Genomic DNA, 14,446 nt, shown 5'->3' on the forward strand with positions numbered 1-14,446 from the left:
AAATTGTCTTGTGAACTGACCGTTACATATAGACGTTACAAATGATGACCAGAAAGAGCCGCTGGCTTCCACATGTGAAACTAATGTTCAAACCTTCCTTCATGCATTAATTTCACTTACACCCCTTAAAGTTTCATTCTTGTTAAATTTCTTGGTTATTCTTCATATGATATTAGTTCACTAATGCAAGAAAATGAGGGCATTTGTAGTACATAGTTGTTTCTCTCTCCAGCTCCCCATTTTTAATTGTTTATATTTTTGAATTGGGTTGGATTTGAGATTGCTATTTAGTTTTAGGGGAACTTTGTGATATTTTGGAAACATTAGTGGAGGGGAATGAAACTGTTAGACATTTTAGGGGGGGGGGGGTTTGAAATTATCCCTAATTTCAACGTCAAAAGAGTGAATGACTAGTAATTACTTTTATAATAATTTCACCGCCAAAATGACTGAATGAGTACGTAATTACGCCATTTTGCATTTTGGTAAAAAGTCTGAACTAAGCAATAGGGTCACGCTGAGAATTACATACCAAATTTTCAGGAAGCAAAATCCAACTCAAAATGCATTTTGCATTTTAGTAAAAAGTCTGACCTAAGCAATAAGGTCACCCTGACAATAAAATAGCAGCCTTTCAGGAAGCAAAATCCAACTTTAAAAAACGTCAAAAATCTATTAAAGGGAAGAGACGGGACACGGACACTTGTCTCCTATTGCTGCAATATTTGACTAGAGATCGATTACCAGAAATGTGTATAAATAGACCAAACCCTTACAAAATCTGTGTCTGTTGGAACAAGATCTGTGTTTGTTGGAACAAGAATTCACACTCTGCACTCATTTTTACACAGAAAAGGCAGCAATAATGAAGACAGTGTGTGTAACAGGGGCTTCGGGCTACATAGCATCATGGCTTGTCAAGTTCTTGCTTCAGCGTGGTTACACTGTCAAGGCATCTGTTCGTGACCTCAGTCAGTATCTCCTCCAAACCCTTTATTCTTTTAATGGTTTCAATTCGAATTTTGACCCTTTTTCTTTGGTTTGTTGTCTGTGAAGTTGTGAAAATTACAAGATATGCAGATTAGTTTTTGGGTTTTTTTTGGGTGAATTATTGGAATCTTTTTGATGTTTATTGCTTCAGTTTGTTGTGCAATACCGTTTTCCTGATCAATCAGAGATTTGCTGGTCATATATGTGAACTGAGAATTCCAAATTAGGCAGGTATTCATATTCAAGTATGAAGAGAGAAGGGCTTTTGTGATGATAAATAAAGGAGAATAAGGAAAATAATTTGGGTTTAGAAACACAGAATTGATGAATTGCATGAAATGCAGTTTGGACTTTTTTTGATTAAAATCTGTACTGCATCCCCGCCACACACAAGAAGATAAAATGAATGAGTGTTGCAAGGAAACCTGGAAGATCACGGAAAGGAAACCACCTGTCCACAGCATACCACCGCCACCATCAACCATCATTGAGATATGGGCAATAGTAGAAAGGAAAACATTATGCAGATTGTTGGAAAAAATTGGGTAGGAAAAAGCCAGAGGTTATGGGAGGAGACGGAAGAGTGGTGAGAAAGTGGGGCTGCACAGTGGAGGAGGGAGAGGGAAAAGGGGGAGAGGGGAGAGGGGAGAGGGTGGAGGGAGAGCAAGGGGGGAGGCCATGGCAGATTTAGTACTCTTTGATGCGGGAGAAGAAAGAGAGAAAGGAGTGGGTTTTTGGGAATTTAAAACTCTTTTGTAATGAAGTGGTGTTAAGATACTTGTGTAGATCAGAATAATCCAAAATGAATATATTGTCTATGATGGTTAGCCGAGTTGCTTGAGTAGCTCGCCCGTGGCCTCAAGGCACAGGTTTTCGTCACCACTAGGGTAGGTGGAGTCTTATGGTTGATCTTCTTTCGGAAAATATTAAAAGGAAAAATTTGCAGCTTTATTGTTGGTTAAACCTAATTTCTCTTTTTTGTTGACACCTGGAACCTGTGACTTGTAAAATGAATAAACTTATGAACATTAGTGCTTTTGCTAATCAATTGTGTTATCTTGGCTTAGACAAAAATATTGTGAGGAATTTAGTACAAGTCAGATAGGTTCCTTACAGATTTCCAGCTAATATATGGCAGAAGATGTACAGAAATCCTATGCTTGTGCTTTATTTTGTATTGGCATATGCATTTCTTTTTGGTTTTCATTTTGAGATGGGGAAGAAAAATGAAAAAAGAAAGATCCAGGTTCTTTTCTGTCTTCTACATTTTCCATGCATATTTTCTTTGCGTTCTTTTTTTTCCCTTCCCTTTTTATGATAAGGGTGGCCACTTTGGGAGGCAATATTTTGCCTCCGTGGAGAGATCTCTGTGTGTGAGCTGATAGAGGGTTTTAAGTACTACTGTACCTGGCATTCAGAGTACTTCTGTTGGTCCATGTATTTTTATTTTTTTTAAATCCAAAAGTATGAGATTTGGGATATATTTTAACCAGATTTGGGCTATCTTATATGAGGAAGGCAGTGCATGTTTCAAATGAATCAAAACTTAAGATACAAACAGTTACATTGAGATTTGCATGGACCCTCTTTCTATCAACATATAGTGTCAGCTACCGATAGCAAGCGTCCTGTATGATGTCAGTCACTCTTATGTAATCAACTCTCCAAAATTACCATGCTTTTGTCGTCCATGGTTGTCCAATCTTCCGAATGCTTACCGTCTCTTACTATTCATGTCAGGATCATCATCCACTTTTGTGATTTCATGTAACCACTATGCAGAAGGAAGATATTTTGCTTCTTAGCTTGTTAAATTTACTATGAGCTTTGGCTTAATTTATCTGAATCATGCAGTTGATCCAAAGAAAGTAGAACACTTGCTTGCACTTGATGGAGCTAAGGAGAGACTTCAGTTGTTCAAAGCAAACCTACTGGAGGAAGGTTCCTTTGATGCTGCGATTGATGGTTGCGATGGTGTTTTTCACACGGCCTCTCCTTTCTACCATACAGTCACTGATCCTCAGGTCCATTGAACACTTCCCTTTCTCTTATTTGGATATGCATTTTATTCTTGTCTGATTTTCTTTCTTACAAGATGAAAGTAAGAGTAGAAGGCCATAAACAGTACAATTTAGGTTGCAGAAATGGATTTTCTTGGCTTAACATAAATTTCAAGCATATGGTAATACTTTCTTTCTAGCCCTCAAGTCTATGTGTATGGCAGATGGCAAGGTAGTAAGTGAAGTGGAATTCTGAGATGGTGCCCCTTTAGTATGCTGGTTCTAGTTGACTTTGTTTATTGCCTTAAAAATATAGATAAACTATAGTTGGCTTCAAGAATTGATTTAGAAAATATAAACAAAGTTTAGATGAATAAGCGTGTCAAAGAAACTATAGCTGGCTTCAATAATTGCTTTAGCAAATGCAAAAGGTTTTATTTAATCGTTCACTGGATTCGCAGTAGGTATTAGGTAACATAATTTCTTTGCAACTTTACTCGATTTGGATACCCATTTATGCACGGTGTCTTGAGACTCTTTCTTGTGATAAGTTGCAAACTCCGGTGAATAAGCTGATAGATGTATTGTGCATATGCTATAAGCTATAAAAATAATTAAATCTAGAAATGCACAACTTTTACCTGGCCAAAAAGAAGTTTAAACGTGCTGGTAATCAAGCATCAAATGCTTGCCACTTAGCTTGAGTTTTCTTTTTTTTTTTTTTCATTTTTCTACAATTTTAAAGATTTGACAGTTATTATTGAATCGCTTTACATAGTTCTGTGTCCATTTTAATGTTAGAATTCCAGAATTTGACTTATGAGGGTTCAGGAATGATGACTCTAAAGTCTTATAAATTCTTCAGTGACAAAATTTTGGTCAAATGTATGCTACTTCAGTGCTTTTTCTTGTTATCGTTTACATTTTTGCAGTTTTTTGAAAATCTTCTTTCTTTTTCTGTATACACATTTGAAATTACTAATTTGTTGCACCCTTTTCAGTATAGTTTCAATATTGTTTTCTCTGCTTTTAGGTAAATAACTTTTTTTGAAGCCATCCTTTTTATTTTTTGGGCGGCTGGTTAGATGGTGCTAACTGTTGTCATCAATCTCCTTTTCAACATTTAGGAAAAGAGAAAAGAGCATCCTACTTATCTTACAAAAGAAGATACTCGATATGGTTCCTTGCTTCACCAAACTAATGCTAGACAGCATGTCTATGGGCCTAATTTGTTCAGTCTGTCTATTTAAAACAAGAAATAAGTAACAGTTGATGCGTCGTTGAGAAATGTATGATTGTCGATCTTAAAGATGCTCAAGCTATTTGAGTGAAGCTAAAAAAGAGAAGGTGGGTAGTTCCATGAACTGCTTAGTGTGCTGCCTTGATGTTCTAAGGGTACAGGTTCTCTGCATTGGGTGATCTCTCTCTCCCTTCCCTTGATTGGACGCATTTGTACCATAACCACAGGATACCCCAGATAGTCTTTCAGAGCCTTCCCTTGCTGACTTCAGTCAATTAGCAATATTTTTCCATGTCATGTAGGCAACACTGCAGTGCTGTCTGTTGTACTGTTGACTCTTTCTATTCATTGAGTTTGCTTTCAAATCATGTTCAGCCCTATGTTCAGATCATCCCTTATTTGACTAAGGATTGAAAGCATGTCTGCTGTGTTCTTTTAAGAGGAATTTTTCTTTGAACTAATTCTTAGTAAGTATGAACTTAGGCTTGGAACTTGTTACCGAATGGGTATTGCTGGGCTGGCAATTAAATTGTAGGATCAAAAAGGAGCTTCAGGGCTCTTGTATTTTTTGAAAGCTAATAGATACCTCAAGAAGGGGCCAAAATCCAAATAAATAGAAGTGCCATGCTAAGGAAATGTTAATATCAGACATACAAGTATGCTTGAAGAGCTTCATTTTGGCAGAAGCTAGTTTTAAATGTTTTTTTCTTGAGTTTTCCTTCAGTATGTCAACTCTGTAGGTGGTGACTTTGAGGTGAAAACCAATATTTGATGTCTGCAAAATGTCTGTTGACCAATTCATATATGTGGACACAAAAGTAAACACCGTGTTGCTTGTATTAACTTTATTAGTAGTCCTTATTTTAAGTTGTATCAAACCATTGTCCGACCTAAAAATAGACGAATAATTGTTTTAACTGGTGCAAATCTTTCTTAAACCCTGATAGAAGCAGGGTATATTTGCTAAAGGAGCCTCACTTACTGTTGAGCCTTTTGTCCTCTTGACTTATTGCATAGTTAATGAATTAAGTATCAAATTAGCACTATTCCTTGAAATTGAAGATAGTTTTTTTTTTAAATTTAAATATCTCTGCTAATGGGTTTTCTATTACTTCATCTTAGCAAGGTGAGTGATTTGTTATGGCTGTGAGTCACCATAAGGAATTCTTTGTTGACAGGCTGAATTGATTGATCCTGCTCTAAAAGGGACTCTTAGTGTTCTGGGATCATGTGCAAAATCTCCATCTGTTAAAAGAGTGGTTTTAACATCCTCTATAGCTGCAGTTGCCTTCAACGGCAAGCCTCGTACTCCGGACGTGGTGGTTGATGAGACTTGGTGGTCTCTTCCTGAATTTTGCAAGCAAATGAAGGTCTGTAAATGTCACTTTCTCTTGCATGAACTTAAACAATTACTCTTGATATACTGGCATGTCTGCTGTCATGTATAGCGAACACCATTGCACTATGTTCCATAAGCTTTTGTTTTACTTTCCTGTTGGACTAAACTATAGATATGGCTCAGAATATAAGATACTTGAGTAGCAAATGCTCATAAACTCTGTAGATAAAGTGCATGTCACTAAAATAGGCTTACATATATCACATCATAATGCCACTGAAAAATATTTGAATATGCATCAACTGAAACAATTCTGTTTGTGTGGTTTCTTTATTTCTGTTATATGAGAAGTTGAGATGTAGGGCGCTTTCAGCATTGGAGAATCTATTTGCTTTAATTCAGATACTTTTTAAACCTTTTAACAACCATTGATAAAAGGCCGTGTTTTCATTGACATCTGATGGATTCTTACCTTAAGACACTTAAGGCTGGTGCCACAATATTCATTTGTCAAGATTTCAGGATAATTACTCCATCCTGTTTGCAATTGTCCATTTTAACTGGAGGTGTAGTTAACTGGACATCTAGTTAATGTATTAATATCTGTGACTTTTGTATAAACCTCGGAATTAAAAGTCTTGAGACAAAGCACACATGTGAAAGCAAAAAATGGATATTTCAAGGAATTTGGTAATTGGTGATATTTCACGTGTTATGGCAGGCTGTTTTCTTGAACTGTGTAAAAGGTACATGGCCAATAAAAATAGATGGGGGAAAATTTCTTCAGTTCTATGTCGGATGTTCTTTCTGCCCTCCAAAGGATAGGCGATTGGATGATATTAAGGTTGTGCATACTATAAACTACTATTAATTAAAGATTTTACTGAAAACTGAGCGGAGTATGATGGCAATCTCTAGAACCGGAAAAATCTGTTGACAGGAAGAACTTAGAACCGTGTAAGCTACAAATGAACTAAAAGATATCAAAACTCCCAGACACGTAACTTAGGCTGAGCTAGTGAAAAGCCAAAAGGTGAAATTTCTGGAGGAAACCCAAAAAGGATTTTCAGATTCCCTAGGTTATAGCAAATTTTTAAGTATCTAAAGCTGTAAATTTTACAACCAGACCCTGAAATAAGTAAATCTAAATAACCCTTAGCATCCAATTGTATGCATGTTCCTTATTCAATTCTGTTTAGATTTTCCATCATTGTGATTTTGAGCTCATTATGGTAGGGTCATTTGCCCTACTTTAGTGTCCTAGTTATGGATAAGTAATTGAAAATTACTTTTTGTGCTCTCTTCTAGCTGCTTCCACTATGTCCTGAATATCATCAATGGGAAGTTTTAGATATTTGAGATGGCCCCTCTCTCTCTCTCTCTCTCTGCGTATGGACACTGACTAACTTAAGGAACCTCTTTTGGGGGAACCTTCTTTGATGTAAATGCAATTGAGAAACGGGCACACTGTCAGAGCCCTGTGTTCGTCCCACTGCTTGGGAGCTTAACGTTCATGTTTGTATAGGAAGAGTTCAGAACTCGTTTTGTGTGTGGAATTCTTATTATTATCTTTCCTAGAGGCCTAGTTTTTGCTGTTGTTATAGTTATTGGATTGTACTATAAATGTCAATTCCCAAAAAGTGTTCCAAATTTAGTTTGCCAGATCAGATGCTTTTTCTGTCTGATGCCTAACAGGAATAGGATTGAAATGGACGATGGTTCCCATATTTTTTTCTGGATCTCCTCCGGAGTTGTCATCCTTAAATAAAAAAGCAATCATCTCTACTGGTGGTTTGATAATTCCAATAGGAAAGGGTACCTGTCATAAAAAAGAGGAAGAAAAACTAATGAATGCTGGTATAAAGCATCTTAATTTTGCCTCTGCTTTAGTCAATACTGGTATAAAGCATAAAAAAAGGTACCTGTTTCCATGAAATAATTGTCTAGTTCAACCCTTCGAATCATTCTCCTATACTTCTCTGTATCAGAACAAGAAGTTCCTACTGTTTACTTTGCCCAACAAGGTAAATCTACTGTTTTGTCATCTTTAGCTCTGATACCAGGAAAGTAATAGAGAATTGTGAAAGAAGTAGAAGGGAGAAAAGGGGGGAACAGCAAAAATAGAAGAGCTGTGATAACTTATTATTCAGATCCCTAGGAAGAGACAGATTTACTTATTGGCCTAAATACCCTTATTACTTCTAACAATATGCACTTTGTATCAAAATAGCGTCTTGATGCATGTTGACATTGAACCCATGGCTAAAGTGTCTACATAAATTTTAGAACTTTTACTTGAAAGGAACCTTTTCCTGATTTAAGGACTTGTGTCCCAGATTATTGACTACCTGAAATTTCTGTTCTTGTATGGTTGCCAGACTAATACTATGTGATGCCAGAAGCTCAATATTACAATTTTTCAATTGAAGTACTCCGATAAGTGTTCCACAAAATTTATGTAAGAAATGAGAAAAAGCGCTCATCTTCTGGATTCTGGGTTTCATAGAATGGAACTTGGAAACTAGATTACAGCTGAATGCCTCACCTTGGCTTTGGCTATAGTCATGTTATATTGTCTTGTCAGACAAGTCTATGTTTGCTTGAATGGAGCTTTAATTGGTGCACTCATTTTGTCCCATTTGTGTCTGCATGGTATTGTAATATTAAGGCAAGAAGTAAAGCAAGAAATTTTTTGTATGTCTAATGATATGCTTTTATTGATTAATGAATTAGTCTTAGATAATTACTTGTTTATCTTCCATTACCATTTAGTAACTGTTGTAATTTTGTTTTCATGTCCAAATACTATACTAGAATAGCATCTTTTACCACTGGCCTGTTAAAGCATTTTAGACGAGTACCACTTCTCTGTGCTGCACAAACTCATCAGAGAAACCCAAATTAAAATTTTCATGAGATTTGAAGACAATTTGCTCATGACACCTCCTAAATTGATAGAGACATATAATCAAGTAACTGTTAGCTAGACAGTCCAAGTAGTTAACATGGCTTTTGGTGTAATTTAATATTCATACTAAACATTATATTTGATGTCGGTATTTTTTCTTATTATTTTTCTTCCAGTTATGGTATGTTCTCTCAAAGACATTGGCTGAGGATGCTGCCTGGAAGTTTGTAAAAGAGAAAGGTTTAGACATGGTAACGATAAACCCAGCAATGGTGATTGGGCCTCTGTTACAGCCAACACTTAACACCAGTGCTGCTGCAATTTTGAATTTAATAAACGGTATGGACATCGTAAAATTATGAACTCAATTAATTTCTTGGTATATGTTCTTTTTGTTGGATCAGTGCTTATTTATTTTTTGGTGTCACAGATGTGTATGATATTCTGTTGGTCATCTTTTGATCTTTTATTCCTTGATTATGCTTTTAAGGGCAAGTGAGTGGATTGGAAAAAGGCTTTAAAGCTGACCTTTATGGTGCTAATGATGCCACTTTGCAGATGGTGGTGAAAATAATGCAGATACAGATGTTCTCAGAACATAGAAACTGACTTTTTTGTTGTTGTTGTTGTTCTTTCTCTTTTCTTTTTTTTTTTTCTTGATTTGTAACTTAGCCGTATAACTTATCTTTACTTTCTCTGCCTATACTGCTTCATATCTACAGCTTAGAAAACATATTTTCTTACATTTGAGTCTAAGTTGAATAAAAAAAATTAAAATACATAAAAAATAAAGAGGTGATGGTAACATTCTGGATAATAATTAATTAATAGTAGCGGAGTACTTTTGATAATATTGGTTGAGCATTCTATGGCCTAGTAGAGTTTTATGTATCCCATGCTGTGAAAGTTTACCATACCAGCAACTAGTTAGCTAACTACAAGGAGTGCCTTAGATATATATGAGAGTGTGGGGACAATTTTAATCAAGATAGAACTTCTAAATCTCTGATTCAATTGAAATGAACTTGAGAATTTATGTAAAGGGCCAAAGCACCCTTGAGGTGGCCTACTTATGTACTTAAGATTAATGTGATATGGAGTTTTGCTATATTGCAAAGCCTTTCATGAGCTTTCTGCTTCTCTCAAGAAGTTGAGTTTCCCAAGATAGATGTCATGGTCATTTGGAGGTTAACTAGAATCTAATATGTTTTTGTACGCAGCAGAAGGTGTTTCTAAAATGATATTTGTCTGTGTATATGCTCATTTTGTTGATCTTTATTTGTTGTTGCTTTTCTGGTTGAAAAATTTTGGTTCTTTTTTGTTTCTTGAAAAAGTTTGTTTCAATTGGCTAGTTTGCTTGAAGGGATGTTTTACAATTGCCTTGTACTGATGTTTTACATTGTTTAGAATTCCTGGTGCTTTCTTAATCAAGTATTGAAATACATGAAATATTAAATAATCAGTATAGGCATGGGTATGCTTTGAGCAAATGTTTTTCCTTCTATTTTTCTCTTTGCGTGATTATGTTCATTTGTAGAGAGAGAAGAGATGGTGATATGAAACATGTCTTTTGTGTGATTGATATTCTGTGCATTCTAATCTTAGACTGATTCATGTATTGACTGTCATTGAATACTTCATGTAATTTTCTTTCTTCCTTTAGTTTTTTTTTAATTTATCAGTCTGTTTTGTTGATTGTTTTCTTCTATACTGAATGCAGGTGCAGAAACATTTCCAAATTCTTCTATGGGCTGGGTTGATGTCAAAGATGTTGCTAATGCACATATTCTAGCTTTTGAAAATCCATCTGCTAGTGGAAGATACTGCCTGGTTGAAAGAGTGGTACACTACTCTGAAGTTGTGAACATCTTGCGTGAAATTTATCCTTCCTCAAAACTTCCAGATAAGTAAGTTCAAGCTCTGTAATTTAGATTTGACTGTGCATTTAGAGATTTACATTTGTGACATAGGATTGTATTTGGAATTTTCATGCATGTCCATGTGCGTCTCAGATTTTTCTGTCAGGATCTATTATGCCTTTCATGATTTGGCCCCTTGCATAAATCATGTTTGGGACTCCTAACTGTGATACATCAGGTGTCTGCAACTAATGGCAGAATATATTTTAGGAAACTTTTTCCGTGGATAAGTATTTCAATTAACATTGTTTGCATTATCCGGATAAGTTCAGTGTTTCGTAAAAGCTTAAATACATGAACTTACCGCCAATTGTGTTTTGGAAGTTCTTGTCAAGGGTTCTGTTTGTTGAATTGACAAGTTTTTGAAGCTTTTGCTATTTGAAATCAAATTCAGTTTCAGAACGTTCAGGAAAGTTAACAGTAACTAGATAGTCAATTTATTAAGTACTTCAACTAAGAAATCTAATCCTCGTATTTCTGGTTTAGTTCTTGGAATCTTCACTCTACGGATATGTCTTTCAGATATTAGAAAATCTTTTGGATTGAGCATATCAGGTCGCATGATCATGTTGGAATTTTGATTTAGCTTGCAATTGGCTGTTTGATATCCTACTCTGATGTAGGTTGCATTCTAAAATTTCCTCTTGCTTAACTCCTGAGACCTGTTCTTTATTGGCGTGATCTTCTCCCCAAACTTGTGGCTTTTCTGTCTTAAATGTGCATATTCATTCCCAAATCAATACGATGAAATCAGCTCAATACCTTGCCTTTCATGAAGACTTATAGTCTAGATAGATTCTTACTAGAAGTCCTGTGAATTGATAATGTGTACATGACTACCATGACATGATTATAGTTTTTGCACACTCGTGGTAAGAGCATGCATTAGTTATTCACAAATATTCAGAATTCCTTGAACACCAATCTGCATATGCACTATAAGCTAGTATACTGGTTTTCTACTAATTGTTGAACCAAGAAAAGCATCTATGCCTGGCGACCCGATTTGGTAGGACAGCAGATAGAAGATGAGAATATCCATGTATATGATAGATGTGTCATTGAACATCAGGGAAATTTTTGAGGTGGCAAAAGACATGGTGATGGTCAGTTTAAATTGTTGACGTGCAAGTTTTGACCTTTGTTCATTGCAATCAGATTTTTTACCCTTGTGACCGTAACTTACTTGGAATCATGTCTAAATGGTGAGATATATACATAATAGGTGAAGTTGAGCAAAAGTTTACTGCATTTTATTCCTTTAGTGCTTTACTTGATGTTGCATTGAGTAGATAAACATTCTTCATATGATTTTTACCTGAAGATGTCATGCCTTATGGTAAGACATGCCTTATAGTAAGACATTCACGCATCCTTTTTAACATCTTGTGCATCCCCTACTATGTATTTTGGCTACTATGCCTTTCAATATAGCCTAGAGAATGTAGAAGGGGTGTGCAAGCTAAAAAGGGTGTGTGAATATCGTTAACCTTTATTCAAGCATTATGTTTACAGCAGTACATATTCTGTAGTCCAATGGCAATGAATTTTCCTGTTCATCACCTGCTGTTCATTTAATTTGGCTCATCAAAGACTGATGAAGAAGTAAAAAAATCACGTCTATGAGCGAACTTTTACTTGAATATTGCCAATTCAACACTATTTATTATTTTTATCAAGCCTTTGATGTTTTTTGGTGAATAACCTTTGTAGGTGCGCTGATGACAAGCCATTTGTGCCGACGTACCAGGTTTCCAAGGAGAAGGCAAAAAGCTTAGGTCTTGAATTCATTCCCCTTGAGCAAAGCATCAAGGAAACAGTTGAAAGCTTGAAGGAGAAGAACTTTTTGAACTCTTCTGCTGCACTTTGAATATCGCCCGAAACATGATGAGGAGCATCGAGAGTTGGTAGCATTGCCTATTTAAAATATGTTTTCCAAACTCCTATATGTACCAAGCCTGTCTGACTGGCGTTACATGCATCCACAGAGATTTAGAATCTACATATGAGACAATAAAGTACTCGTCTTTTTTGCTATACTGAAAATTTGAACAGGAAATATCCTTTTGTTTTTCCTGCTGCAAATTCAAGGATATAGCAATGATGAGTAGATTTTAGTGCGTAATTATATGTTGGACGAGAATTAATAAAATCAAGGAGCAGCATTCCTTGTAATATCAGGGTAACGACTTTATAAATTATGTATGGAATTGTTAACAACAGATTTTTTTGGTACGAATTGCTTTTAGGCAGTGCACCGAAAATCAATGGGATTCCACCCCTTGATGCCATTTGTTAATTGGACATGAATGACTTTCTTTAATTTATTTTTTATTTTTGGTGGCTGAGTTCTACTTCTGTATCTGTTAATTCTGGATAGTTGGGTAAATTGGAAAAGGATTGAACAGGAGGTAAATTTCTCATGAATCTTAAACAATGAAAGTCAAGAAATAATTGAGAATTTTGTACTGCTAAATGTATGACAATCCGCTAGTTAATCTGGCACTAGTGTTCTCTGCGCTGGGAAATTTAGTATATTAGCTTGCCAGAATAGAACTCATGAAGAATACTAGCTATGGATAAAAGTTCATTTTATTTTGTGGTAGTGTGAATTAAGGATCCTCTAGTTCGTGTTAATCGCAGAAAATTGATGTTAGCCACCATAGTTGGTGCCATCGTCAAAGAAAAAGAGAAAATTGAAGCAGCGATCATCTGATTCGGTGGTGGTTCAGTCCCCTCCGAGTTATTTTTGAACCTCTTGAGGTCTTTCCCCTCCCTCTATTATAGGATAATTTATCGTATCGACAAAAAAAAAGATCAATACACGCAAACCCAAAGTGTAAAGATCGAGAAGAAGAAAGCAAAGATAACAAATTTGTTAATACTTAGGTCCTATTTGATAATTCAATCCAGCATTTAAACTTAATGGATTCAAATTTTAATATATTCGATGGTTTGACAATAAAAAATTGAACATCTGAATTAATTAAGTGGTACTGAATTTTCTAGACAAAACTTGCTCCCAAAATTATGTAATAAACTATTCACTTTATTACTGAATGTGATATGCACTCAAATATATTAAATTTAATACTTAACAATTCAATAATTTAATGAATTCATACTTCAAATTTCAGGTTTCAAATTTCAATTTTTAGATTTCAGTTTTATCAAACGCACTCTTAGTTTGTGAACTTTGCAGTTTCTTTTTTGGGAGAACTGCACCAATCGTCCCTCACATATTACAGATGTGAAAATTTAGTCCCTCAAAACAAAAATGATCAGATTGAGTGCCTAACAAATAAAAAATGATTACCTTTAATCCTTTTTCACTTTTCCGAACAAATTTTGGTCGGAATTCATTGGGTCCACTTGCAATGCCCAATTTTTAAAGGGTAAATTTGACAAATCACCGTTGACCAATCATGCGAAGGACCAACTTTGCAAAACTTTAGTTAAACATTCATTAAAAACAACATAAAAATTAACCCACCATTATTTGCAATTCATCTCAACCCAAAATCTTAATACCAAGCAATTCAAACAGTATAGCATTGGCCTTAATAAATCTCACCATTGTGCTCAAGTAAATAAGTAATTTACTAAAATCAATCTCTGATAAAAAAGCATGTACTGATACTAGCACTAGCATAAAGTCCTTGCCGTTCAAATTTATCCACCGCTTTCATTTTTTAATGGCCGCCTGAGCTTCTTCCCAGAAGCCATTATCACAAATGCAAAGCCCTTGTTTTTATCATCTTTTTGCTTTATAATTTGCCACATCCAAGAAAAACAAAAACCACCCCTCAAAATCACTTCTTCAACAAATTCATCCAAGAAAAAAAAATAGAAAACATGATTCAAAATGACTCCTTTAACAAATTCATCGAGATAAACAAGACCCACCATTTAAAAATCACTTCATTAACAAATTATGTAGGACAAACAAAACCCACGATTTAATGTCACTTCAATAACAAATTCAGACCCAAAAGAAAAAAGAACAACCAACTAAAATCATTTCTTCAACTTCAACAAAAGTATCCAAAG

At 35.3% G+C, this 14,446-nt stretch overlaps 1 protein-coding gene across 2 annotated transcripts; it reads left to right on the plus strand.

Annotated features, from left to right (window-relative positions):
• Nucleotides 1-625: 625 nt before the first annotated feature.
• On the plus strand, nucleotides 626-12,695 carry LOC113761331 (cinnamoyl-CoA reductase 1-like). 2 transcript variants are annotated; one of them, XM_027304289.1, is made up of 7 exons: nucleotides 626-753; nucleotides 852-971; nucleotides 2,845-3,014; nucleotides 5,409-5,600; nucleotides 8,654-8,816; nucleotides 10,198-10,384; nucleotides 12,110-12,695. In XM_027304289.1, exons 2-7 carry the CDS (start codon nucleotides 866-868, stop codon nucleotides 12,264-12,266), a joined length of 975 nt encoding a protein of 324 aa, XP_027160090.1. In that variant the 5' UTR covers nucleotides 626-753; nucleotides 852-865; the 3' UTR covers nucleotides 12,267-12,695. The 2 variants fall into 2 exon arrangements, with proteins under 2 accessions (XP_027160090.1, XP_027160083.1); XM_027304282.1 differs by having other exon boundaries at nucleotides 628-971.
• Nucleotides 12,696-14,446: the final 1,751 nt, after the last annotated feature.

The sequence above is a fragment of the Coffea eugenioides genome, chromosome 1 (genome assembly GCF_003713205.1).
Source record: "Coffea eugenioides isolate CCC68of chromosome 1, Ceug_1.0, whole genome shotgun sequence".
NCBI classification, from domain to species: domain Eukaryota; kingdom Viridiplantae; phylum Streptophyta; class Magnoliopsida; order Gentianales; family Rubiaceae; genus Coffea; species Coffea eugenioides.

Bases quoted from the DNA above. Each gene is read 5' to 3' on its own strand.
- LOC113761331 (XM_027304289.1), top strand. From the start codon at position 866: ATGAAGACAGTGTGTGTAACAGGGGCTTCGGGCTACATAGCATCATGG. The intron at 3,015-5,408 runs GTCCATTGAACA...CTTTGTTGACAG, and splicing joins ATACAGTCACTGATCCTCAG to GCTGAATTGATTGATCCTGC. The intron at 10,385-12,109 runs GTAAGTTCAAGC...TAACCTTTGTAG, and splicing joins TCCTCAAAACTTCCAGATAA to GTGCGCTGATGACAAGCCAT.